This window comes from Sapajus apella, unplaced genomic scaffold (genome assembly GCF_009761245.1).
Source record: "Sapajus apella isolate SASKATOON/1434 unplaced genomic scaffold, GSC_monkey_1.0 scaffold150, whole genome shotgun sequence".
In the NCBI taxonomy this organism is placed as follows: domain Eukaryota; kingdom Metazoa; phylum Chordata; class Mammalia; order Primates; family Cebidae; genus Sapajus; species Sapajus apella.
The window spans coordinates 688,912-716,909 of record NW_022437090.1 but is presented as its reverse complement, the minus strand read 5'-3'; the positions used below and the strand labels follow the sequence as shown (position 1 = coordinate 716,909).

General features: G+C 51.9%; 1 protein-coding gene across 2 annotated transcripts in view; it reads left to right on the top strand.

The window, feature by feature from the left end:
* The first annotated feature begins 211 nt into the window (after positions 1 to 211).
* SCARA5 (scavenger receptor class A member 5) overlaps positions 212 to 27,998 on the top strand; it is a 121,152-nt gene continuing 93,365 nt past the window's right edge. The window contains exons 1-3 of one of the 2 annotated variants that reach the window (XM_032265426.1): positions 212 to 1,225; positions 6,214 to 6,340; positions 26,188 to 26,316. In XM_032265426.1, the coding sequence (XP_032121317.1) occupies positions 6,229 to 6,340; positions 26,188 to 26,316 (241 nt within the window). In that variant the 5' untranslated portion in view covers positions 212 to 1,225; positions 6,214 to 6,228. Of the gene's footprint in view, positions 1,226 to 6,213; positions 6,341 to 15,492; positions 15,642 to 26,187; positions 26,317 to 27,998 lie in introns of those variants that run through there. The other variant, XM_032265427.1, reaches the window with a different exon arrangement.

The window sequence follows — 27,998 nt, the reverse complement described above, 5'->3', positions numbered from 1 at the left end:
CTCTGATGCCCCGGATACTACCACCTCAATCTGAATTTAGCAGCTCCCTTCACATCTGGTTAGATCTCCTTTTTCTTTACTTTTTATTTTTTTTTAATAAATGGGGGAGGGGGTCTCATTATGTTGCCTAGGCTGGTCTTGAACTTGTGGGTAGGCTCAAGTGATCTTCCCACCTCAGCCTCCTGCAGTGTTGGGACCACAGGTATGAGTCACTGCACCTGGCCTAGATCTCCTTCTTCAAACGTAAGCAATCATGCTTAGGTTTAGGGTTATTGGTGCCTGGGTCCGTGTCCCATACTGAATTGCAGTTCCCCTATGGGGAGCCAGCTAGCCTTCATGCTGCATCCTGCAGCCCCTGTACAGTGTTAATGAGTCAGAAACACTGGTTTTGCTGCTGAGTTCCGTGGAACCCCCTGGGGCACTTTTCCGACTACCCCCGGTATGGCCAATCCGTGTCCTTTGGGGATGACTGTGACTCCGGGAAAATACGTAAAGAACTCCGTGCCAAGTTTGGTGAATGAATTGAGCCATGCCAATTCTGTCCTATAAATAAATGTACAAGACTGGTGTTCTTGCGTGGCTTATAGCCAGGTCTAGCCGCCACTCCCCCAGAAGCTTTCCAAAAAGTATTTTGTGCAGGGCCTTTTCAACAGGCCGTGGAGTCCGAAGGCCAAGGCCGATCGCGCTGCTCTGGGGCGCGCGGGCGTTCCCACATGGGACTGTAATGCCACGATTGGCCGTTAGAGGGGGGCCGTATTCCAGACCCCACTGCGGAAGCCTCCGCAACTGCTCCAAGAACTTTATTTTATACAGACTGGCGGCGAGAGCAGCTGCAGTTCGCATCTCAGGCAGTACCTGGAGGAGCTTGCTGCTGCCTCCCCAGAACATCTTCTGATCGCTGCCCAGGGCCAGGCACCAAGGACAGGGACGCCCAGGTGCAGACCCCCCATTCGGGGTCCCCCAGGCGCAGACCCCGACTCCGCCACAGGTTGCATCTTGACCCGGTCCTTCTGCAGAAGTGGCCCCTGTGGTCCTGCTCTGAGACTCGTCCCTGGGCACCCCTGCAGCTCCTTTCTATGACTCCATCTGGATTTGGCTGGCTGTGGGGACGCGGTTGGAGGGAAGGCCTGGGTTTCAGCGTGGTGGCAACCAGCTCTCCGGCCACCATGGCGAATGCCGGGATCTGAGGGGACAAGGCTCCACAGCCTCAGCCAGGCGCACTCAGGTGAGTCTTGGTACTAACTTTGTCCTGTCTCCTGGGCATGCTCTCTCAAAGGCAGCTGGAGGAGAGTGGGATGAGCTAAATGGAGCGGAGCACAGAGTTTGGGAAACTTCAGGACTCAGAGCCTGGAGGCGCCTGCTCCAGGTGAGAATGTCCCTGCTGGCTGGGCCCACAGTTATCCACTGGGCCCTTGTGCAGCTGCTTGGGCTGGAGAGTGTGAGCCTGCACTTGGGGTGCCAGAGTGAAACTATTGCCTTGGTGGCAACCCAACCTGACTCATGTCACAGCCCAAGAGCCTACTCAGGGTGCAAATAGCTCAGGTGCACGTGTGTGTGTGCATGTGCCTGTGCATGTGTGTGTGCATGTATGCGTGTGCATGTGTGTGTACATGTGTGTGTGCATGTGTGTACGTGTGCACGTGTGGGTGTGTGCATGTGCCTGTGCATGTGTGGGTGTGTGGATGTGTGTACGTGTGTGCATGTGCATGTGTGTACATGTGCATGTGCCTGTGCATGTCTGTGTGCATGTGAGTACGTGTGCATGTGTGGGTATGTGTGTGTGTGCGTGTGTGTACGTGTGCATGCATGGGTATGTGGCTGTGTGTGCATGTGTGTGTGCATGTGTGTACGTGTGCATGTGTGGGTGTGTGTGCATATGTGCGTGTGCATGTGTGTACGTGTGCATGTGTGGGTATGTGTGTGTGTGCGTGTGCGTGTGCGTGTACGTGTGCATGTGTGGGTGTGTGCATGTGTGTGCATGGGCATGTGCCAGAAGTGGGTATATGCCAGGAGAGGTGATTTCTAAAGCATCTGTCCCTGTCCAGCTTTGGGTTATGATTTTTCATAACTAAACACAGTTAAAGGAGGAAAACATTTAAAACCTCCTTAGCGATTCTCTCTCTGGAGAGGGGCCACACTCAATGTGATTTTTTCCTTGGTGTTGAGGAGTTTCAAGTGAGGCAATCCAAAGAAAAGCGGTAAACCCTACAGATTTGGATGCTGGTACCCAGAGAAACTGACTTGGGAGCAGCAAGTGAGACTTGTGCTACCTACTCAGAGGAAGAATTCAGTCCTTCTGACGTCCAGAGAAGGACTGGAGAGCCAAGGTCCAAATTTCAGCCCTAGAGTGCATTTGCGATTGCCTTTTGCAAAGGGAACTTCAAAGAGCTTTGTTTCTGGGACTGGTTAGGTAGGAAGGAGGCCCTGGGAACCTGGACGCCTCTCTACCTGGCTGCCTGGCAGGGTCAGAAGATGCTGGAGGGTGCTTATTCTCATCAGGCTCTGCCACCAGCTCCCCTGAGTGACCTTCTTTGTAAAGCCATGCCACGTGTATTATCTCATGGGAGGCTCACAGTGACCCTGAGTGACCAGCAGATACCGACCTTCCCAACTTAGAGGTGATGTACCTGAAGCCGAATGAGGTCAGCTGACTGAGCCAGGTTCCCCAAGAAACCAGGAAGCAGAGGAGCTAGGCTGGGAGCCCTTGGCCTCTGTGCTTCCCGCATTCCTGCAGAGAGCCAGGGCTGCAGGGCACTGAGGGCTGAGGGCTTTTCCAGTTTGAAAATGCAGAATCTAGAGGCAGATCCCTGGCCCTGAACCTGCCCTTCTAATTGCCTGGAAGTAAATCATGACTGCCAAGAGGTTAGTGGAGAGGGCGTTCCCCCACGCACCCCCGTTAGAGCAAGACTTCCTCTTTCAGTTGCAAGTTGAGGTCCAGGCTCTTTGGGCTTCACCTACAGGTCACCATGGCTTCCACATCTTGCCCATGTGCTCCAAGCTCTCAGAGCCCTGCCTCAGTCCCAGGAGCCCCACCTGCTGGAGTACACTGACTGGCTCTCCGAGGTGGGATTCTCTTCTCACCTGATCTGGGACCCAGAAAGTGGCCACCAAAAGGCGCTGACATGCAATCCCTAGACAAAGCAACCCTGCCACTGAGCCAGTGCCCTGGGTGGGAAACCCATGCTGCCCGGGGCCTCTTCCTGCTGTGATATCCATTCCTTCTTGCCTCTTTGGCTGGGTTGGCTTATCTTTAAAATGGTTGTGATGGAATGCAAATGCCACCAGCCTGCCCCCATCACAGTGCTTCTGGGAGGAGCATCCCAGGTGACAAATGGCCTGTACCCCGTGGGGCATGTGCAGGTGCCAGGGATTCCCCTGCCATCCCCGCACTTGCCATCAGTTTTGTCTTCTAGAGCACAGACTTGGTCCTAAGGCAGTAAGACCCATGATCTGAGGGTCCCCAAACCTGCCCCTTCCCCAAGAAAGAAAAACAGCTCCCAAGAAAACCTGGGCAGACCCAACATGTGTAGGTTTCATTCCAAGTAACAAACATGAGCAGAATTGGCTGAACTTTTCCAAGCCCTGTGCACTCACATCTGGCCCCACTCGGCCCCAGCCCCTCTCCCCAGCAGCTCCCCTGGGCTCCTGCTCCTAGGCTGAAATGTGGGAAGGAGGAAGGAGACGGCCACCCTTCAGACACATTCTGGCTAACAAGTGTGAATCCCAGCCCCGTCCCAGGAGCTGATGAGAAGAGGAGGAAGGTGGACACGGCAGTGGGTCCTCTCACCTCACTGTCTAGTCTCAGCACAGCGGCAGTGCCCTGTCCAGCTCTGGGTGGCCTCTGGGCAGCAGAGGCGGCTGCCTGTAGCAGAGGGAGTGTTACTACAGGCAGAAGGGACATGGACCTCCTGCTCCACAGCCCCCCAGGAGTGACGCCAGAGGGAGGGGTGCCCTACACAGTGCTCATGAAATGAGGGAGGGTCCCTTGCAGCCGAGCAGAGCTGGAGCTGCCTGGAGCCCCACCTAGAGGCCTCCCCTGGGTGGAGGACTTGGGTGGAGGGCCCGGATTCGGCGCCCGGAGAACTGGACACCACTGCAGCAAAGGGAAGCCAGAATGGGTGGTGTCCGAGGCAGGGAGGAGAGATCCTGGCAGAGCTGCGGACCACCCCCTGTTCCATCCCTCCCACAGCCTGGTGGAGAGGCCCGCAGAGACTGGGATCCCCATGGCTGTGCGTGTGCGTGCCCGTCGTGGGGGTCGTAGAGAAGGGCTAAGAGCAGAGGCCTCCGGCCGTCCTGGGTCATTAGAAGGATATGTATACAGTGACTGGTCAGTTCTGGTCTCCTCTGAGCCCTAATGTCAGAGGTGTCTGGAGACCAAACTCAAGTCATGAAAATAGGGGGTTCAGCCTGGCACAGTGGCTCAGACCTGTAATCCCAGCACTTTGGGAGGCCGAGGCCAGTAGATCGTTTAGTCTAGGAGTTTCAAACAAGCCTGGGCAACATGGTGAAAACCCATCACTGCAAAAAATTAGCAGAATGTGGTGGTATGTGCCTGTAATCCCAGCTACTCTCTGGAGGCTGAGTTGGGAGGATCACTTGAACCCGGGAGGTGGAGGCTGTGGTGAGCCGAGATTGCACCACTGCCATCCAGCTTGGGTAACAGAGTGAGACCAATCTCAAAAAAAAAAAAAAAAAAAAAAAGAAAGAAAGAAAGAAAAAGAAAATACGGGGTTCATGTTCTGCTCTGCTGCACAGCAACCCGGCCAGCCTCCTTCCCTGATTACGTCTATTTTTGAAAGTTGCCACGCCTCCTTGCCCACCCTCCCTCTGAAGAGGAACTGATTGACTGATCTCTCAATCAACAGGCATTGTCCCCCCACTGCCACCTGCCAGCCCCTGCATCCTCTCCTCCCAGCCTCCTCTGGGTTGAAGGGTTGAGTTTGCTCCATTGCATCTGAGGCTGGCCTGGGACCCATCCTCATGGGGCTTTTACCTTCCAAAGGATTTATTATTTAAACAAACAGTGGCTATTTTTTGGTTAAATGTCCAGATAGCTAAAGAGCATCAGAAACAAAGGTCTAGATAAACTTATGGCTGGAACTTTGATGAAAGTAGAGAATAATTTATAAAGTCACTGAGCATGTTTGTGACAAAAACAATATCAAGTAATTGATGTAAATACTTTGTAATTTGACTTAAAAAAACAGATTCTTCTCATTACATAAGGAATGCAAATGCATCATAGAAAACCCAGAAAATCTGAAAGCAAAAAGGAATATGAAATCCCCACAATCCCTTCCAGCCACGGTCCAGTAATACATTTCTCACTCGGAGCCATCATAGCGTCTGACAGCCACACGCATCTTACGTGTGCATCTCTTCCAAAATGAGATCGTGTTGTACACGTTGTGTAAACAGGCTGTTTCCTTTCAAAGAGCATAGGATTCTCCTAAGTCAATATATATGTTCCTGGAACACTGTGGTGTAGACCCAGAGACCCAGTGAGTCAGCTCAGGGGGCCGTACAGACAGGATCCCTCCCCTGGCCAAAAACTGCCCAGATACTTAGTGTGTGGGGGTCCCAGCAGAGGCTCCCTGCTCTTCCGGCCCCACCACGGTAGACGGATCCCTGCTGTGGTCCCACTGAGCTGCACTCCTTCCGACATGCCAGTGTCGTTGGATTTGGGAGCAGCCCTGGTCTTTGCAGCTGTGTTTGCAGGTGGTCTCTGTGCCCCTCTGAAAGGCGCCTTCGTGTCTAGTTTCCTTCCTTCATTTCCAACACAGAACAGAAGCGCAAGTCTCTCCAGCATGCCCAGGGCTTCCAAGGGCTCAGAACCTGCTCGCAGGTCACCTTTTGGGTCAGCAGGGTTACCTCCTCCTGGCCCGCCCAGTGTGACCCACGGTGGCCCCAGCTCAGGACTCCAGCCCTGCTGAGAGTTGTTGAAAGGAAGGGTTACATCCCACCATCAGAAAGGTCTAAGGGTCTTGGTCTTCTGAAGCCCTGAGGAAGCTGGGGGTGGGGGCATCGGGGCCCCAAGGACCTGGAAGATGGCACCTGGGTCCTGGTGATGAGCAGAGGGTCCCAGCGTTCAGGCTCAGAACCAGGGGTGGGCGCCTTGTTCTATCCGTTTTTTTCTGTTTCCACCTACAGTTGATTCTCTGTCTCTCTCCCTGCATCCATCCTCCCTCTCCTCCCCTCTTGCCATCTCTGCAGCTGCTGCAGGGTGCGATGGAGAACAAAGCCATGTACCTGCACACCGTCAGCGACTGCGACGCCAACTCCATCTGTGAGGATTCCTTTGATGGCAGAAGCCTGTCCAAACTGAACCTGTGTGAGGACGGTGAGTGCAGCTGGCTCAGTCCTGGGGCACCAGACCTGGCCTGGGGGTGGAGGAGGACCCCTACCCCACACCCAACCTCGACATTGCTGTTGAGTGCTGGTGACCTCCCCATTTAATAGTGCATCTGTTGAACTTGATGCTTTAAAAGGTCTTTTCCAATGAGTTTTCTCATTCATTTCAACAAACCTGTCAGCAAGATGAGTACTCATTTAACAGATGGACAGATCACACAGCTCATGAGTCCTAGGGGGTCCAGCACCAGCCTCCTCACTCTGAGAGAGAGACTGTGGTCAGGCAAGGGGCTCTGAGCCAGTCACGCAGACCCTCTTAGGTGAGGAGAGGGGCCTCCCACCCACTTTCTGAAGCATTTGTGAGGGGCAGACACAGCCCTCCAAGGTGCTCATCCTGCCCCTGGGTGCAAGGCCTTGGTCTTGCCACAGAAAGGGGACCCCATACCAGTGACCCAGAAGGCCCTGCATCTCAGGGGATGCTTATTTGCCAAAACCCTGGAGATCCCAGTGATGCGGTTTCTTTCGGAGGAGCCCAGCACACTTTTCCACCAGCCTGGCTCCTGTGCACCCAGCCGGTGCCCGATAAACCCTTGCTGCATGAACAAGTACACTCCTCATGGCAGCACATGCCAGGAGAGGAGAACTCACCCCCATGTCAAAGAGAAATAGAATGAAACTTACCGAAGAGCCGTTAGAGGGTTCCCACCAAGGAGAGACAGGCCTTCTGCTTCTCTCGTTTTGCTCCACTCTGCCAGCTGCCTCTTGAAATTACTCAAGAGCAATGACTTCACTCCTCTCTTCCGCCAATCCTGTATTCCTCCCACCTGGTGCTGAGTGTAGGGAAAGAATCGTGGTGGCTCAGAGAGGCAGGGAGCAGGGAGGGTCTCTGCGGGCAGAGGAGACAGGAGATCTGGGCTTCTGACCCATGCAGCTGCTCACCCCACCCTAGGATCTTTCACCAGGGTGGTTCTTCCTCTGGATTCCAATCAACAAGCGTATTCTGAGGATCCATGGTGCATCAGGCCAGGGTGGGCAGCCAGTGGTGCACCAAAGAGAAACGAGTATTTGCCCTCAAAGGGCTTATGATCCCAGTAGAAGGGGCTGGCATGGGAACAGTTACCTCAGATATGAAGTAGGCCAAAGTGTGTGTAAATAATGAAGCCAAGCGGGCAGAGAGCTTTCTGGAAAAGGGCTGGAAGACTGAATAAGATTGTTTAAGAGGAGAGGTGGGGAAGGTATTCCTAGCTATGTAACACCAAGCTGTGTCAGGCTTTCTGGAAGGCTCATACCACTTGGGCCAAGGAGAAGGCCTGGGGTGCTGGCCCCATGCAGAGCCCCCATCACTCCATCAGCAAAGGGGAAGGTGGCGTCCGTATCCACTGACACATCAGCAAAGAGACTTGGTTTGGCTGGAAAGACTGCGTACAGCACAGTGGGGTGATTAGAGAGGACCATCAAGGCCAGCCTGGGGAGCCACAGGGGTGGGAGGGCTGGATGTCCCTGGGACCACCATACCCTCCTCCTAGTACCTCATCTTACCCTCCCTTTTCCTGAACCCCAGATTTTTTTTTTTTTAATCTCATTTGGACCAGAGAACTGAAAAGGAACAGCAGCCCTGGCCACTGTACCTTCTGGGCCCCTCTGCTGTGGGGGCTCCGTGAGAGGGCACTTTGAGAACCAGGCCAGCTATATGCTGTCTCAGGGTTCCCTGATGCCAGGTCCCAGGGCAGAGCAGACAGCAGAGGTTCAGAGGTATGGAATCTAGAGTGACCCACCCTTCCTGGGCATGTGACCCTCTGTGGGCCTCCGTGTACTCATCTGCCAATTGGGGATGTAGGGGGGTATCTCTGAGGTCCTATCCGGTTCTAAAATTCTGTGTGTAAAATCAGACCTGGCCATTGCATGAGGGATGTGGCCCTTTTCAACCCCAAATCAGAATATGACGCTGTGCTGGGCATGGCTGTGGCTCTACTTCAGCAGGAGTGAAAACTTGGGTGCCGACAATGTACCCAGGAGGTCCCGTGCCTCTCCCCTCTGCACTGCTCCAGCCTTGGGGGGGAACCTCTGGCTCACTCACCTGAAGCTTCTGCCCTTAGAAGGGTGCTCCCCTGACATCCCGCAGTGTGTGTCACTGCCCCGTCCCGCTTGGTTCATGCTCTCATCTCCCCCAGGACTTTGCTCAGCTCCCACCTTCTCTGAGGCCTGAGTTTCCATGCCCCTTTTCCTGACCCTTTTTTCCTTTCTTCCATGGTCTGACTTCCTCCTGACACTGTAGTCTCCTTATTTACATGTTTCATTATCCGTTCCCCACGGCAAGAATATAGGCCAGACCATAGCAGGCATCTCCGTTTTGTTTATTGATGTTTCCCAAGCCCAGCATGCGGTAGGTGCTCACTAGGCATTTTTTGAATGAATGGATGGATGGACAGGTGGTTGAATAGATGAATGGATGAATGAGTGGATGGATGGATGAATGAATGGATGGATGGATGAATGGATGGATGAATAGATGAATGGATGGATGGATGGATGAATGGGTGGATGGATGAATGGATGGATGAATAGATGAATGGTTGGATGGATGGATGAATAGATGGATAGATGAATGGATGGATGGATGGATGAATGGATGGATGAATAGATGAATGGATGGATGGATGGATGAATGGGTGGATGGATGAACAGAGGGATCCTTGAAGTCTAAATTTGGCAAAGCATTCACCTTCTACACCTGATTGCTGACTTCTCTGGGTCTGTCTTCACTCCTGGCTACCAGGTTGGGGGCTGGAACCCGGGCAGAGCAGAGTTGAGATGAAGCCAGTGACGTCAGAGTTCTGTGCTTCCAATTTGATTTTTCCCCCTTTTCCTTTCATTTCTGAACTTGACTTGGGGAAATTCAAGCCAGATTTGATCTGTTTCTGAAGGGTTTTGCTGTTTCTTTGATCCTCATCTTTGCAGAGTGAAATGGGAGAGGAAGAGGAAAGGATGGGGCCGGGCAGAGAGGAGGGGGAGGGTGGGAAGAGATGGGAAAGGAAGGGAGAGCCAGCACCCGTGAAACCAGTCAGGGCTGCCCTTCAGCCTTTACTTAGTAAATGAAGACGGTGAAGAGTGAGGCCCAGGACAAGCTCCAAGTCCTTATGGGACTTCCTCCTTCAATGGAGGGCAAGTGGTGGGAGGAGGTGGGGAGGGACAGCACTTCTGGTTGGAGCTGCCCTTGGGGATAGTGGGATCAGGGGAGGCAAAGTCACGAACGTACAGCCCCGACATGAATGTAAAACACAGCCTTTCCTGCCAGTGGGACCTGCTGAGCCTGGTCTGGTCCCGGCAGGCTCCCTGCTGTTCCTGCTGCACGTGATGAGCTGCCCCGCTCCCGTGGTCCGTGCGCTATGGAGTGCAGGTCTCATCGTCACTGAGACCTCAAGGTCAGGACGGTGTTTTGCCTCCTCTTGGAATTCTCTCGGGACCATGTAGGTGGCAGGTGTCCAGGAAGTCTTTGTGATTGTTGGTAAATGATGGGCTAAGTCCGCTCACGTCGTCAGTGGTGGAGCTGGAACCCGACTCTGAGCTTCCGAACCTGGGATGCAGGCCCCTTCCCAGGATGGGGACTCCACGGGGTTGGCCCGAGGGTGCTAAGGAGTGACTCGCCTCACCTCTGGATTTGGAACCAATTGGGAAATAGACAAGGAGGCACGTGGGAATCCAAGTACCAAATCTGCCTCAAACCTGGAAAAGCTCGGTTCACGATGTGGCTGCTGGCACCCCCAACCAGCAAGTGTGAGTGCCCTGTTCACGCACCAGCCTTCACCTGGTTCACCCATGCATGCCCTCCTCCCACCCACCTGAGAAACAGGGACAAGAAATGGCAGGTGACAGGCGGCTCACCCACTGGACGAGGCGGCACTTCCTGGAGGTAGAGGTGCTGGTCCCTCTTTCATGGGCTTGGGCAGGTTGTCGGTCCAGAGATAAAAGGCACTCCCTGCAGCCACCACCAGAGGCCAGGGGAGGAAAAGAGAGGAGGTGAGGGGACACCCTGGGAGTATGGGCTGGGTGGGGCTCGATGCCCAGGGAGCTTCTTAGTGCAGAGGAAGGGACCCTCCCCGAGCGGAGCAGCGCCTGCAGGCACCATTCCACTTCTGCACGGGACCTGCTGCTTTTTGCTTTCCTTCTTGCCCCTCCTCGCCTCTCTTTGCCCTCCCTGCTTTTATCCCTTCCCTTTTTTCACATGCCAGGTGAGATAGGAAAAGAAGGGACTGTCAGGTGCCTTGGCTCCTCTGTCCCCTCCCTGAGCAGCCACCTTGCCCGGCTCCTCCAGGTCATCCTGTCTCCGCACCCTTCAAGGCCCCCCTAGACACCCCTTGCTCTCTGATGCCTTTGGGGCCTCCCCTCCCTGCAGGCCTGGTCAGGGCCACCTCTGGAATCTGCCCCCTCCTTTGCGTCTTGGTCATCGCTGTCCTCCTCGGGGTGCTGTTGATGGAAGGCCCAGTCCTCCTCACCTCGTGTAGGGCTGGAACTACTTGGAAGGGCCAAGTCCAAATAGGACCTGGAAGGTTCTGGAGCCAGGCTGCCTCTGGCGGCCTCTGATGGATGCTTGCTCACACCACCCTCTGAACCAAACCCCCAGGGTCTGGTGTCTGGCCACCCTCTTCTTCCCCCCACCGCACCTTCCCCCTTCCCAGCTTGGCTTCCCCAATATGCAGCTGGGGCCTCTCCAGTCTGGCACCAGGAGGTGGAGGAGGAGGCCGAGCTGGGAGTGGGTGGGGGGCTGGCTGGGCCTGGCTCCTCCGCAGCACTTTCCCAGGGCCAGAGAGAGGTGTTAGTGTCAGAAAAATACTGCAGTCCCACTCGCCCCTGCGGCCCCAGCCCCCTCCACTCGTGGCGTCATCTGTGGCCGCAAACAGGACCTGGGGGTAATGAGTTACACATGCAGCCCAGTCGCTCCCTGCCTCCACCCCCGGCCTCCCCATTCCTCCCCCATAAAATGAAATGATCCCCCTGGGGGAACCCCTCATCTACCTTCTCGTTTGTCAGATCTCCCCGGTTCACTTGGTGCAGCTGAGGGCTGCTGGGCCGCTGCCCAAAGGTGGGAATGGATTTCCTGGAAGGGGCTGGCTGGGGCCTCTGGAAGGGTCATCGCCCTCTCCAGGTGGCAGCGTCAGGCTCTGGAGCAGGAGATGGGGCTATTAACCCAATTCAGAGCTACAGCCCACAAACAGCAGACAGGTCTGTGGTCCCGGGGTAGCACGTGGCCAGGTGTGCTCTGGGTCTCTCTTGCCCAGTGGGCCATCCCTCTATACAACGGCTTGGTGACACACGCTGCGGTGTGTCAGGGATGGCCGTGAACCCATAGTGCACACACTAGCTGTGTGTCCTTCCACAGGTGAACTCAGGCCTAGTGCAGGGGACTTCGGCATCCCCACGTGTGGTATGCTATTCTTGATCTCACTGGGGAGCTGTGGCAGGAGCTGGGGGAGGGGAGGTAGGGAAGCTGGAGCACTTACTCTGCCAGCTTCTGCGCTACGGGGTCACCTCAGGCTGCCCCTGTCCCTCCACCAAAGACCACAGCTCCTCAGAAGCTGCCCTGTCTGCCTCAGCTTCCCCTTCCAGGTTCTGGGAACTGCTCCCATGCCTGATGCTTTGGGCCCAAGGGTGGTAGCACCACAGATGCTGCTCTGTCCTTGTGGGTGTCACACCCTGGCCACACCTTTAAGGCATTCCCTTTGTGAAACCTCGGGAAGTGTCCTAATCTGAGGGGGTCCTCTGTTTCTCCTGGGGCCCTGACCCTCTAATCTTGAGTGTCCTTGCCTACAAAGGGAGAATGATGTTACTATTCCCATGGGCATTTTGGGAGGATTGTGTGATCTAACCTGGGTAAGGCGCTTTGTACACAGTCACCCCTCGATCCTCGTTTATTCCCCTCCCTGGTCTTTGGGAATCCTCTGCACAGCTTGCAGAGGTGGTGAAGAAGGGCAGGCGGAGACAGCAAGGTGGGAGGAGCAGCTGCCACCCAGGGCCTCCTGGGAAACACCCGTGCCCCTTCTCAGGGACCCCTGGCCTGGAGAGTGTTTCTGGGCTGATCCCAGCCTTCTGCTGAGGAAAGCAGCATTCTGGTTACTAGCGGGCTTCTCATGAGGCCTAGATACTCCAGGAAATTGAGCAAGTTCCTTTAGTCCTGTTTCTCAAATATTAGAAACTATAAGACATACTGGGTCCTGACAGCTCCTGTCTCTCCTGCGTGTGTGTGTCTATCCCTTCCTCATCCTGATCAGAGGCATTTTGCTTCCAGGGACCCTCTGAAGTTTGCTACTAGAAGAGCTAAGGGATGCATTTTCTTGTCCCAGGGTGGGGACTGCTGTTTCCAGGAGGCATCGGGAAGAGGGAGGGAGGGGGTACAGAGGCACCAGGAGCTCCTTCCCTTGCAGATGGGCATGGACTGGAGACTCCCTTCCCTGTCTTCACCGAAAACCCCAGACCTGGACCACACTGTCACTCCAGGGATGGGGGCAGTGAGGAGGGTCTGAGGGGGATGCCACCAGCCTGTCCCACTAGCCTGGTACAATCTGGAGTGGACAGGCTTCAAGGAGGCCTGCGGTGAGGATAGAGTCCTGGGTGGGCAGGGGGGCTTCTGGTATCCCTGGAGTAGAGTGGGTGATAAGTGGCTGGGGCGGTTATTCCTTGTGGCCTCCCCTGTCCTCCTCTCATAGCTCCTGGCCTCCACTCCCTTGCTTGCTCATCCATTCATTTCTTCATCTTCATCTTTCAGCAAATATATTAAGGGGCCCCACAGGTGCCGTGTGTAGCAAGGGCCACAAAGAGGCATGAGATGGGGACCCAGGACTTCTGTCATTTACTGTCACTCAAGCTGGTCTGTTCTCCCCTCTCCCTTTTTTCCCCACTGCGGACCAGCACAAGCCTGGTTCAAGTGCAAGGTTGCCCAAATGTGACCCAGCAGGTAGGAAATTCAGGGTGTGATCACGTCGCTGGCACAGACCCATACACAGTCTCACTCGGCTCTGACACCTGAGTCTAAAGTTCGGAAGTCTCTGTTGTGGGGATGGCTTTGTGTGTGCTTAAAAAGGCAGGCTCTGGGGCCGGGTGCAGTGGCTCACGTCTGTTATCCTAGCACTTTGGGAGGCTGAGGCCAGTGGATTGCCTGAGCTTAGGAGTTTGAGCCCAGCCTGGGCAACATGGTGAAACCCAGTCTCTACTAAAATACAAAAAAATTAGCCAAGCATGGCAGTGTGCACCTGTATTTCCAGCTACTTGGGAGGTTGAGGCAGGAGAATCACTTGAACCCGGGAGGCGGAGGTTGCAGTGAGCAAAGATTGAGCCATTGCATTCCAGCCTGGGCGACAGAGTGTGACTCCATCTCAAAAAAAAGACAGGCTCTGCAGCTGGACAAGCTCAGACCACATCTCTGCTGAGTGCTCGCTGAGAAAACTTGAATAAGCTCTTATCCTTAGCTTCCCCTCCCCTAAGAAATGGGAAACCCACAGCCCCTGGCTCATATGCTTTTGCAAGGGCTACAGGAGTTATTCCACACTGAGTTCTTCCAAACTGGTACATTTAGCACACCCCAAAAATGTGAGGTCCTAGGTGACTACCCCTGCATCCCTTCAGTGTGTCTCTTCTGCCCTGGAACCTGCCCGTGGCGCTCTAAGCAGTGCTTCTATTTTGTCTGTCAAACAGAAAACCTAGAGTGAAGAGGAGGAGCAGGTGGGATGTAGCGTCTGGGAGAGGGAGAGAGAGCTGATGGGTGGGATGGGAAAGGTGGGAGCCCGCGGACAGCCAGCGCCCCTGGGTCTTTAGGCTCTGAGTTTAAATCAGCCCATTGGCATGGGGGCATGGGTTTTTTTCCAGCTGTGCTGGGCTGTGTGGGTGGAGTTAGACCCGACCAGGGTTAGAGTTTCCCTGTGCAAGTGTGAGGAAGTAAGACCTTAGCAAGGAGTGGGAGTGCGTGGAGAGCAGATAACACGGATCCTGAGTAGAGTCGGAGGAGAGGGCCAGCAGGGACAGGAGGGGTGAGAGGGTGGGAAGGCCTTGGGCTGCGTGGTCTGTGGGAGGCTGGGGCGCCGCTGAGTCAGAGACCTGAGGGATCACGCTAAGAAGATGAGGGCAGGCGCTGAGGCTCATGCCTGTAATCCAGTGCTTTGGGAGGCTGAGGTGGGAGGATTGCTTGAGGCCGGGAGTTCAAACCAGCCGGAGCAACACAGAGAGACCCCTTTCCTAAAAAAAAAATTGTAAAAATTAGCCAGATGTGGTGGTGCATGCCTGTAGCCCTAGCTACTGGGGAGGCTGAGCCAGGGGGGTCTCTTGAGTCCAGGTGGTTGAGGCTGCAGTGAGTTGTGATCACACCACTGCACTCCAGCCCGGGTGACAGAGTAAGACCCTGTCTCAAAGAAGAAAGGAAGGAAGTAAGGAAGGGAGGGAGGGAGGGAAGGAAGAAAGGAAGGAGGGAAGGAAAGAGAGAGAAAGAAGATGGGCAATGGCAATTATAAAGTGGGACATTTGAACATGGGATTTAGATTTCAGTGACTGGCAAAAAGCCTCTTTAGAGCAGCAGAATCCAATAGAAATGAAAGGTGAGCCACACATGCAATTCTAAAGTTCTTAGCAGCCACCTTAAAAGGTGAAAATTACACAAGAATCTGTCCAGACGTGGGACTCAAACTTGTAATCGCAGCACTGGTGGGCGGAGATTGCAGTGAGCCAAGATCACACGACTCCACTCCAGCCTGGGCAGCAAGAGTGAAACTCCGTCTCAAAAGAAAAAAGGAAAGAAAAGAAGTCCTCACTGGAAAGGTTAGGCAGGCAGGAAGCAGGTCTTATTTAGAACAGGAAAATAGAAGAAACTCCTGGGGCAGAGGCGGAGGGAATGGGAGGTTACACGGCTGACCAGCGAGGAGCCCAGGGCCCCTGCAGGAAGGTTTCAGAAGTTGGGGCACGAAAGGAGGAGAAACACAGGTGTTTGGAGTCAACCGTGGGTGATGGGGGGCCTTGGGGTTTCTCTGGGTTTTCTGTGGGTGCAATGGACTGAATGTTTGTGTCCCCTCCAAATTCCTGTGTTGAAATCCTAACCCCTCAAATGACGGGATGAGGAGGTGGGGCCTCTGGGAGGTGATTAGGTCGTGGGGGTGGAGCCCACGTGGGTGGGGATAAGTGCCCTTATAAAAGGGACCCCCGGCCACTCCCTCACTCTCTTGCCAGCGTGGGAGGAGACCGTGACGAGGCGGACAGCTGTGTAGACACCGGATCTGCTGGTGCGTTGATCTTGAACCTCAGCCTCCAGAACTGTGAGCAGTACATTTGCTTTATGAGCCGCCCTGGCTAGGGTACTTGGCTGTAGCAGCCTGGACTAAGGCAGTGGGGCTTGCTAAGCCAGGACTGAGGGCTCAGGTGATCCTGCCGGTTGACCTCAGCAGAAACTGCTGGTGAGGCTGTGAGGTGTTGTGGGGAGGAATTTTTCAAGGAGTATCCAAAGTCCTAGGGCACCTCATCCCCATCATGTTTGCCCAGATCCGCTGAGCTCCCTCCTCTGGCATGGCCTGCTGTGCTTTTTGTGCACAGATAGCAGAGCTGGAGGCTTTAGGGGACGTCTGACTCGGCCCCCTACAAGCGGCAGGGCGAGGCTCTCAGCATTTGTCTCCCAAACCAGACACCCTTCCAACTCAAAGGTGGTGGGAATTGGGAGTGAGACAGGGGTATTCAACTCATTTGTACATGCCCAGAGGAGAAACCAACTCATCAAACCAAAGAGGACCAGGTGTGGGCAGAATTAGCAATCTAGAAAGGGTCGTGATTTAAAAATGGAAATAGCTGAGCCCTGGCTTCCAACTTGCAGATGTCTTTAAGTGACTTTTTGCCATTGACAAAGGGCCAGGAGGGGAACGGAGAATCTTCTGGACAAGGAGCTGGGGCCACTCTGTAGGGGAAGGGTCTTTTGGCCTGATATTAGGCAGAACCCTGAGTCTGCTGCTTGCTTGAGTCTCACTGCATTGACACAGCATTCCTTCCAACCCGTGCACTGTGCATTTGGGGCATGAATAATGGCATCTTCCACCAGCCCCAGGACCCCCTTGTTCTTCCTGGGGGGCTGTCAGGCTCTCCTACTTGGCTGCCATGGTGCACCTGCTTGCCTTGGCCACCCTGCCCTCCCCTCCCCTCCCCTGGCTGCGTCTCTCCACCCCTCAGTCCCAGCTGCAGAAGACACACAGGGCATCCCTTCCCAAAAACACACACACGCCCTTGATTGTTCTCAAGAATTTTTATGAAGAGTGACTTGGGACATGGATGGGTGGAGGAAAAATAACAAACATTATGTGGAAGTGACAAGATAGGGTGATCTCTGCATGGAATTAGCTCTGGCTGTGTCTCCTTCCCCTGGTCTCTTAGAAGTGGGTGTGAAAGCCTTGGGTGCATCTGGCCCTGGGGAAGACCAGGCTCCTACCCACGTGCCCCAGCTGGGCTGTTTGCCCTGAGGACTCAGACCTGGGATGCAGCAGCACTGAGGCCACTGTGTTCACTCTACCCTAGTTGGCTGTTCTGGAGAGAGGAAAAAAAAAACCAAACTGGTTTTTTTCCTATTCTCTCAACAACACAGAATGCTTCACTTTAGGTCACCAAAAGGGATAAGGATTTCTCCCCATCAACAGCCAGCTCTGCGGTGGACTATCCAGTGGATGGCAGCTGGGTGTCCTCTGGTTCAATTCAATCCTGATGCGATGTACCTAGTGGTAGCCTTAGATCCCACAGGGTGAGAGGTCAGTCCCACGAGACTGCTCCCACCCGGCACCCACTTCTGGGCCAGTCATAAGCACTGGTGTGGCGTGTGCTTCTGATTGATTGGCTGTAAATCGGGGTTCCCAGGACCCCCACCTTGGTTTTGAATAATTTGCTAGAGTGGCTCCCAGAACTCAGGCGAACACTTGACTCACATTTACAGGTTTATTGAAAAGGATATTACAAAGGATACATAGAGAACAGGCAGATGGCAGAGATGCACAGGGCGGAGTCTAGGAGGGGTGCTGCCCCCCAGGAACCTCTGCACGGTCAGCTCTCCAAACCCAGTCCTTTTGGGTTTTTATGGAAGCTTCTTTATGTCGGCATGATTGATTAAATCATTGGCTATTGATAATCAACCTTCAGGCTCTCTCTTCTCCTGGAAGTTGGGGGGTGAGGCTGAAAATCCCAACTCTCTGATCCTGCCTTACTCTTCCCAGTGGCCAGCCCCCATCCTGAGGCGATCTAGGGGTCCCCAAACCCAGTCACTTGTGAATATTCAAAAATCACTCTGATGACTCTGGGAATTCCAAGAGCTTTAGGAGATAGATAGATAGATAGATAGATTGATTGATTGATTGATTGATTGGTTTTGGCCAGGATTCAGGATGATGACCAGGATGATATAGAATTCGCAGTATTACATTGTTCAGGACCCTCCCAGGCTCCAGGGAGACGTATTTCCCTGGTTCCGCTGCCACGGCAGGCAGGACTTGGGTGGTGGCTCTTCTTGGCAGTGCCCCTGCTTCATACTTTCCTTCCTTCTCTTATGGAGTCCCCATGAAAGCCAGAGAGTGGTGACAGCTTCAAAGACAGAGGTTATTTGGGGCTGCTGTTACAGTGAGCAATGTGAGTGGTGAGTGAGTAACTCATGAAGTCAGACTTGGGTGGGTTTCACAAAGCTCCTTGGATGAGCTGAGCTCTGAGGTTCCTCCCAGCAATAAAACCCTATCTCCACCTGCTGTTTATGAGCTGTGGGACCGAGAACAAGAAGAAAGTGAGTATTTGCTGCTGTTACAACTCTAGTAGGTAACAGTGGAATCATTGCCTTCTGTTTTTTTATGTTGTTTAGAGCCAGTTTCTCTGGAAGTAAACATTCATTTTTTATCAGATCCAATTTGTGAGTTTCTTTTAAAATGGGAGGGGGGAAGTAAATTTGGATAACTCCAAACTGCTCTAAAATTATGACTCAAAAACTGAAACATTAGTTTTTCAAGGAAAGGACACTGTGATGATGGGGACTCCCAGAACACTCTCTCATGGTCTCACAGTTAACACATGACAGAGGCAGGCTTAGAATTGCCCTCCACAGAGCCCCAAACCCACGCTTTTCCCCCGAAGAGCTGTGAGGGATGCTGCCCGCTCGGTACAGGGAAAGGGGCTCCAGAGGGTCAAGGTGCTGTCCACAGTGTGGCCTGACACTGGGTGACCCTCTCCCTACCGCCCCTGAGCTCCGCGTGCCAGGGTTGAGCTGTTTTCATACATGCTTTCCTATCCTTTAATCCCCACTCCCAAACACCTTCCTACCCCCAGGATACAGTATTTCAGCAAAAACGTTTTGGGGGTATTCCTGCTCCAAGTTATTTATTATTATTATACTTTAAGTTCTGGGACACATGGACACAGGGAGAGGGACATCTTCACGTCGCTTCTCCGCCTTTTGACTAAGATGACATGCAGGAGGAATGCCTCTAAATGTTTACCTCTAGGAATAATAAAATCATTTGATACAACCCCATTTTCAATATGTCCTATTGAAAAGAAATCAAGGGTTTTTTTCACCCCATAAGTCAGGCTCTTAATAATAGTAAGACACTTTATTGGCTTTCCAAGAATGTGTCTTCACCTTTTCTTTTGATATGACGAACGCCTTGCTGCAGAGCTGCAGCCTCCATGCCCTGGACCTGTGATTTCACCACTGAATCAGAGTGTGAGCATCCAGGGGAAGGGCTTAGGCCTTGGTGTGACTAAGGAGCTTCACGGGTGCTTTGGACTCTCAGCCAGGAGTAAAGTATCGATTCTGTTCCAGTGATTGACTTCTACAGTTTCCCCGCATGGGCACAAAGAAGCAATCAGAGGCCCTGGATATGCAAAGAAAACCCAGCTTTTATTTTATTTTATTAGACAGAGTCTTGCTCTGTCACCCAGGCTGGGGTGCAGTGGCATGATCTCGGCTCACTGCACTCTCTGCCTCCTGGCTTCAAGTGATTCTCCTGCCTCAGCCTCCCCGGTAGCTGGGATTACAGGCCTGCACCAACACACCCGGCTAATTTTTGTATTTTTGGTAGAGATGGGGTTTCACTGTGTTGGCCAGGATGGTCTCGATCTCCTGATCTCAGGTGATCCACCCACCTTGGCCTCCCAAAGTGCTGAAATTACAGGCATGAACCTCCACGCCTGGCCCCAGCTTTTATTTTTTTAGACCAAAAGTTTGCTCCAAAAAATGAGTTTTATCCAGGCAATTAGAATTTGTCAATTATTTTCTTAAGGCAAATGTAAGAGACAGTCTTTGCCACAAAAATACTACTGTATGTGTTTGCTGTTCGCTGGCTGATGGGGAAATACACCTTGCCTCAGAGAACCTGAGAGACTAGTGGGGTCCCCAGAGAGGTAAGGAGATAATGAGGATGGTGTGAGCGATGCTTGCACGGTCCTGACATGGTTCTTTCAGCCGTACTTAATTCTTAGCATATTACCTGCTAGAACTTCTTTTTTCTGTTTTTGGAGTCAGGGTCTTGCTCTGTCACCCAAGCTGGAATGCAGTGGTGCCATCATAGCTCACTATAGCCCTGAACTCCTGGGCTCAAGTGATCCTCCTGCCTCAGTCTCTTGAGTAGCTGGGATACAGGCACATACCACCATCCCTGGCTAATTAAAAAAAAAATTGTATAGCTAGGGTCTTGTTATGTTGCCCAGGCTGGTCTTAGGTTCCTGAGTTCGAGCAGTCCTCCACCTCAGCCTCCCAAAGTGCTGGGATTAAGTCATGAGGCGCTGTGTCTGGCCGCGACCATTTTAAAACTGGAACATGTACAATTTGGTTTTGCTTCTCTACAAATGAAATTTCCTTGGTGTATATCAACTTTCTTCTTGCAACATGTCACTGAATTGACTTAGTCACTTTCATTAAAATCAGCGTTTCCTAGGATGTGGCTACATACTGCATAGTGGTGTTCAAGATGCCTTTGAGTGATACGCAGGTATAAATCTGTTATTTTAATAGTTAGGTATCTACTTTTTGTCTTTTATTGAGACAGAGGCTCACTCTGTCACCCAGGCTGGAGTGCAATGGTGGGATCTTGGCTCACTGCAGCCTCCGCCTCCTGAGCTGGTGATTCTTCTGCTTCAGCATCCTGAGTATCTGGGATTACAGGCACCTGCCACCACACCTGACTAATTTTTTGTATTTTTAGTACAGATGGGGATTCATCATGTTGGCCAGGCTGGTCTCAAACTCCTGACCTCAGGTGATCCACCCACCTCGGCCTCCCAAAGTGCTGGGTTTACAGGTGTGAGCCTCCACACCTGGCCTGGTATCTATTTTAATGTATAATAGGAAGCTACTAATTTTTCACTTAAGGTGATGGAAGTTTCCTTCCAAGTAAATTTGAGTTTAAATGTATTTAAGTGGAGTGATATTAAGAAAGTAATGGTCCAGGGACACTCAGCTATGGCAGGATTGTGCAGGCTGCATACAAGGAGGGTGCCCACAGCGGGGAAACCATCTATCTGCTGCTCCCAGCAATTATCAAGCAGCCGCGTGCTCCACACTGAGATGAACAACGTCTCCCAGCCTGGTACTCTGGGCTCTTCTGGCAGGTCACTGTTCATTTCTATTATTTGCTCAGAGCCACTGGCTTTGCCCTCTCCAGACCTCTTGGCTTCCTGACCTCCAGATGCCACCCTCACTTCTGGAGGCCACTGAAAAGTGGAAGAATCTTTCCCATGATTCTGTTTGAGCTTGGGAGAGTGTTTCTTCTTCCGGTTGTCATCGTGGTGGTGGTGCTCGACTGCTTTCTCCAGCACTCTGGTCTTGTGTGTGCCTGTGTCTGTGGACAACCTGTTAATCACGAACAGCTTTGTCTGGTACTTCCTGCAGGTGGTTCACACAGAGAGGGAAGACCGTTTGCTCCTTCAAGTCACTGTTTTCGAATTTGTAAGAGCTGTGCATTGGACAATGAGGTGAAGAGAGAGAACACAGTTCAGCCCATCTAGAAAGGGCTGTCCTTCATGCACTGGTGAACTGCAACCTCCTCCATGCTGACTCTGCGACTCCCTCTGGCACCAAATGCGTCACCACCTGTGTAGGCAGCGCTTTGCTGTGTCACAGCCCCCTCCTACACCGACCTCATTCTTCCATGCATTGCGGTTACCCTTTTACGCATGTCTTCTCCTCCCATGGCTGCGTCCGAAAGGCCGTGGGCACATCTTAATCTCTCAACAAATATTCTGAGCATCTGCTATGTGTAGGCACTGGCCTGGGAGCTGGGCAGTTGGAAGTGAACAATGCTGACAAAGTCCCTCCCTCCCACAGGGCATCGTCTTTGTGTTTCCCAGCATCTGTTGTAAGTGTATTGGTTGTCTGTTGCTGCGTAACAAATTACCCCAATACTGAGCAGCATAAAACAAATTTATTCCTCATGCAGTTTCTGAGGAAGTCATGGGTGTGTTTGTTTAAAAAATGCCAAGATTTTGTTAATTTTTTCAGATTAAAAATTTTGCACACACATGTCTATATAATCTGGGAAGAATTCAGGAGCAATTTAGCAGAGTAGTCCTGGCTCAGGCTTTCTCAAGAGGTGGTGATGCAGGAGGAGCAAGCCTCAAAATTGGGGCTTAGCCTGGGGGGGTTCTTGGTTTTGCCCAGGAAAGAATCCCAGTGTGAGGCAGAAGTGGTAGACAGCAACTTTTACTGAAGCACCAGCACACGGCAGTAGCAGAAGTGCTGCTCCCTGCCAAGAAGGGCTACCCCATAGGCAGAGTGCCCAGGATAGCAGCTCAGAGGCAGTTCTGCAGGCCTAGTTATGCCCATTTTTAATTATATGTAAACTATGGGCTGCTTATTCAGGAACTTCTAGAAAAAGGGTGGTAACTTGTGGGTTATCAGGTTGTAGCCACAGAAAGGGGTGGTAATGTCTGGGTGTTCCCATGGCAATGGTAAACAACATGGTTCTTTGATGGGTGTGTATTATGAAAAGTTGGTTCTCCCCATCCCTTTTTTAGCTAGTCCTCAGTTTGGTCTGGTGTCTGAGCCCCGACCCTGGCGTTGAATCTCACCTTCTACCTCAGTTGCAGTGAAGGTATTGGCCAGGCTGCCGTCATCCGAAGACTTGACTGGGTTGGAGTATCTGCTTAGAGGCTCACTCATCTACATGGCTGTCAGTGAAAGCCCTCAGTTCCTCATCACATAAGCCTCTCTGTGGGTGCTTATGATATAGCAGCTGGCTTCCCCACAAATGAAGGTTTCAAGAGAGAGAGAGGGAGCCGGAAGGCAGCTGCAGTGTCTTTTGTCTTAGCTTGGAATTGACACATCATTACTTCTGCCATATGCTATTGATCACACAGACCAACCTTGGTACAACCTGGAAGGGGATTGATTGCAGAGGGGTCTGGGATCATGGGGACCATTTTGAAGGCTGGCTACCAGAGCAGGGCTTTGTACAGTGGGTGTTCCGTAAATGCCTGTTAAAGTTTTTACCCCAACGATCCTTGAGTCAAAAGCTCTACTTTTATTTTTAATAGACTTTGTTTTTTAATGGCAGTGTCAGGTTTAATAGCAAAGTCAAAAGGAAAGTACACAACTTTCCTGTATACCCCACCTGCCAGCCTTCCCATGCACAGCCTCCCAATATCTCCACCAGAGTAGTGCATTTGTTACAATCCGTGAACCTATGTTGACACATCTTTATCATCCAGAGCCCATTGTTTACATTAGCGTTCACTCTTGGTGTTGAACATTCTGTGGGTTTGGCCGAATGTCTAATGGAACGCATCCACTGTTACAATACCACACAGAGGAGTTTTGCTGCCCTAAAAATCCCCCGTGCTCAGCCTATTCATCCCTCCTTCCCTCCCAATCCCTGGCAACCACTGACCTTTTTACTGTCTTCATAGTTTTGTTTTTTCCAGAATATCACATAGTTAGAATCATACAGTATGTAGCTTTTTAAGAGTGGCTTATTTCACTGAGTTATGCATTTAAGATTCCTCCGTGTCTTCTCATGACTTGATAGTGCATTTGTTTCTTTAAATTATTTTTAACAAAGTAGGCATCATTTTTGCCTTGGCTTTGCTGATCGAATTATTCTGGAGTGTTTGTAACCTTCCACTAAGTTTAAGTAATTTGAAGGTTTTACCCAGCTAACATCCTACTGCCACTTGGAAAAAATAAAAGTCCACAAATGTGTTTTGGGCAGCCTTTTAACTTGTTGTTTTAAATTGTCTTCTTCCCTTGCAATCAGAGTCTCTAAGGGTCTTGCCAGACCGTTCATGTTCTGCTTGTCTACCCATTTGTGGGAAGCCTCTCTTTGTAACCCTCATTATGTTCTATTTAAAATAGACTTGGTTTAATGCCCAAAGTAACCAAGTCTTGCTGAAAGAATGAAGCTCTCTCCAAGGAAGGTCTGTGTTGGTTGATTAAGGCACCTGTCACAAGTAGGTGCTTGCTATTAAATAGAAGCCTCAGGTAGAGGGCAAGGGAAGTATTCTTTTTATGGGGAAAAAAATAGAGCGACATCATTGCACTTTGACTCACACCTACAGTGAACTAGCAACACATATTCAGATCACAATGGCAGACTTCAAGTTAGCTGTGTTCATGGCTGTGTGATTTTCTTCCTTCTATTCTCTCGTGAGGCTAAGGAGGAAGCAGGGCTCAGCAGGAGAGATGAAGCTACCACCATGAGAACAAAACCAGTATTTGTGTCATATTATTCAGTGCTTTACCTCCCACTCTGACTCTTGGGAGAAACAGACTTTTCTCTGGTAAGTTGCAACCAAACAGCTAGTGGCTCTCACCAGAAGGAAAAAAAAAGATGAAATATTACCGGAAGCCTACATATTTAGGAGCAAAACCCATTGTAGATCCTAATGCATGGTAAGGGATAGAAAATTCCAGAAAAGATTTAGGGGGAGTTAGAAAGATGTGCTCTATTATGTCTTAGCGGGAAATCAGCTCAATTCTTCGAAACTTGCTAACATGTCAGGATGAGTAAGAATGGTCGTTGGATTTGTATTTGACAACTTGCTCCACACTGCACCCAATGTCTTATGCAAATATTATGTAAAGCTCTGTTTAGCTGGTTTAATGGTAGTATTTGTAATAAAATGAAGTCAACGAGTGGGAAAATATTCCTTACATAACAATACCTCTGGGGGACCAGGGCTGTGTGGATCCTAAGGTACCAATAGTCACCACCATTTCTCTGTGGTCATAAAACCTTCTGAGGCCAAGGAGGTAGTAATGATACCTGAGAAGTGATATATGACCCTTGAGGTACCTTCCTACAAATGGAAAACCTACAAAGAATTGGAAACTTGGCACCATTTTTCAAGGTGTTTTCTAAATATCAATTATTTTAGCATTTCTTGACTAGACGTCCTTCTTCTGACCACTCCAGTTAGTGACACTCTTTTACTTTTCTTTTGAGACAGAGTCTCAGTGCGACGCCCAGGCTGGAGTGCAGTGGCACAATCTCTGCCCTCGGCAACCTCTGCTTCCCAGGTTCAAGTGTTTCTCCTGCCTCAGCCTCTCGAGTAGCTGAGATTACAGGCACATGCCACCACATCCAGCTAATTTGTGTATTTTTTGTAGAAATGAGGTTTCACTATATTGGCCAGTCTGGTCTTGAACTCCTGACCTCAAGTGATCTGCCCACCTTGGCCTCCCACGGTGTTGGGATTACAGGTGTGAGCCACTGCCCCTGGCCTTAGTGATACTCTTGAAGTGGGGGACAGTCCTTCCAGAGAGGGGTCTCACCCACAGGGCATAAGGAACAAGCATTAAAGGGATATGGTTGTTTTTTTTTTTAATGCTTCCCCTCCGGCCCCCACCCAGTGATTCCTATGTGATTCAATGCTATGCCTCAGTGACATCCTGCTGGCATCGGGGAGAGCATCCCTTCTTTCCACTTTCAGTCAACAGAGCAGGCGGAGGTCAGTAAGCCTCTGCACGGGCCATCTGAGAAGGCTGCCTTCAAGGACAAGTTCTGCTAAAAGATCAACCTGGGTCCTGGGGCAGGATTTGCCACTAACTAATGTTTGACCTTCTTTATCTGTATACCAAAGGGGCTGAATTACATGGCCCAAAAGGCCACTTCAGCCATAATATTTTCCTGTTCCATTTTAAGCAAAAGCTGAGGAGTCACAGAATACGGTTACCATGTTTTCCAGCAAATCTAAATCCAAGGTTGCAGGCTGGTGGTCAGAGCTGGCTTACAGATGTGTTTTGTTTACACTCCCTAGTGTTTTGTGTTTGATGAGTTAGTTGCCAACACTTAATAGAAAGTTCTGGATCTGGCCACACCCACCGCTCATTCCTGCATAGTAGCCTCTGCCAGAGCAGGCACGTGCCGTGGCCTCCCCACCGTCCCGCCAGGCCCATTTTCCTCATTCCCGTACCTTCCCAGCCACTGGAGAAGTTTGAGTTTGCAACTCTTGTTTTAATTTCTCTCCATGCTCCCTGGCTCCCATGGGACAATGACACTTTGTAAAGGCCACATATCCACGCCTATTTCAGTGTCTTTCTGCTGCTTGGACCAGCTCAATGAGAGATGGTTTGTGTGAGCATGTGAGCTGTGGTCATGTGATCTGGCTCCATCAGGAACACAGAGAGTGGGAGGAGAGCTAGAGGCTGAACATCTTGTGCTGGTTCTGGAGAGCTCCCTGTCAGGTGGCTGCTTTCTAGACATGCGGAAGGAACGTGAGAAGTCCAATATGAACCTCTGCATGTCTAGAATGCATCTCTCCCTGCACATATCAGGGAGAGATGAGACCCAAAAAGAAAAGAGCTTATGGGGTTTTTAAGTGTCTTCTTTCCTTCCTCCTCTTACCCACATTGTCCAGGTCCATGCCACAAACGGCGGGCGAGCAGCTGCTGTACCCAGCTGGGGTCCCTGTCGGCCCTGAAGCATGCTGTCCTGGGGCTCTACCTGCTGGTCTTCCTGATTCTTGTGGGCATCTTCATCTTAGCAGGTAAGAGCAGGCCATTTTGTCCTGCCCTTTTGGGGTGAGGCAGAAAGACCTCAAGCTTCCACTCTTCATTCCCACTGTCATGGGCCCAAACGCTGCCCTTGTCACGATGGAAACCACAGAGGAAGAGGGGAGAAGCTCTTCAGTAGTATTGCTTGTTCTGTGTGGGCGCAGCCGGCAGGGGCTCTGTGAGCTTGAGGAATGGAAGAGCCCAGCAGGAGAGACCTACCTGCTTGGAGTGGCTTCTGACTTTGCCTGCTTCACTGTGGGGCATTGTGTGTTACACTGGGCCCCCTGGGCCTCTGGAGTGTGGCTTGCATTGAGGAGGTTGGGAATTGTCTTAGCTGCTGTCCTGGGGTGCCATAGAAGTCGTGGTGAGGCACTTTGCTTCCTGGTAAACCTGCTGCCTGTGCAGTTACTGTAGGTAGGATGCATTTGCCCCAATTCAGCCAGGCTCTGCTTACCAATTTCCATCTGTTGAGACAGGCAAGTGATGGGTGATGGGCTAGGGCTTGCAGCATGTTCTCCAGCCAGGGAGAAGGAGAGCTCATGGACTCAGGAAGGGATGGAACAGGGGCCTGCTGGCCACAGGCTGTGAGCAGCCCAGCTTATCATCTATAGGTAGACCCTGTGAAGACAGAGATGATGAAGAAGGTGGCGGTGGTGGTCTTCTCCTGACTTTCTTTCAAAGGAAAGGCTGCTCAGTTCCCACCTTTGTCAGTGGAGGTAGGTAGTACTGGACACAATAAGGCTGAGGGATCAGTTTATTTCAACCCGACATGTCTCCTGTGAGTACCTGCCCAGCAGGTTCCATGCTAAGATTGGGGGCACAGCTAAATAGGATCCAGGGGCTTCTCTCAAGGAGATCCCAGCCTAGAAGCCAAGGCAGGGTCATGCAGATAGAGCCCTGCCTCAAGGCAGAATGCAGTGGACACCGTGATGGGGTATAGCCCAATATGATGGTGACACAGAGCAGGCACATGCGGGGCAGGGGGCAGTGTGGCTGCTGCATGGAGCAGGTGGGGTGTGTGGGAGCGGGGCTGCTGGCCAGGCAGGGCTGATTTGGAGCATTGAGAGAGGGGCTCTCGGGTGAAGCCCCAGGCAGGAATCTGGAGGTCCGGCCCTTACAGATAAATGACCTTTTGCTGGAAATTTCAAGGCAAATGGCCAGGACCCCCCCGGTCTTGACTCACTTTCCATCAAGCGGGACTAGTCATTTGGGTGTTGTAATGGGGTGTTCAATGCTGCCTGCGCCTTCAGGTTTCCACACTCGGGGCAAAGACACTGGGGTGGAGTCTGTCCTACCAATGAGCAACCTGAGGGGTGGCCAACAGCAACAATGAGAGAACCTCATGATTCATTCCTGGGACCGGAGGACAGGGGCCAGCAGGGTCGCTTGCAGGCCGAGTGGGCCAGAGGATTTGAACATGTTCTCGGGCTGATTGGTAAGAGCTTGGGATCTGGGTTTTGTGGGTTTGGCTGCCAGGACCATAACAAATTTCTGGAATGTTTAGGAAGCTTTCCAGCCCAACTGGAAACCAGAACAGGGACTTTGAGGTGACAGATGCAGAAAAGCTGTGCAGAACAGGAACTTTTAGGTGACAGATAGGGGTCTGGAGGAGAGGGACCAGGCTGGTGTGGGGTTTGCGGCAGGTCTCTGGAGGTCCTGGAAGGGCATCATCTCT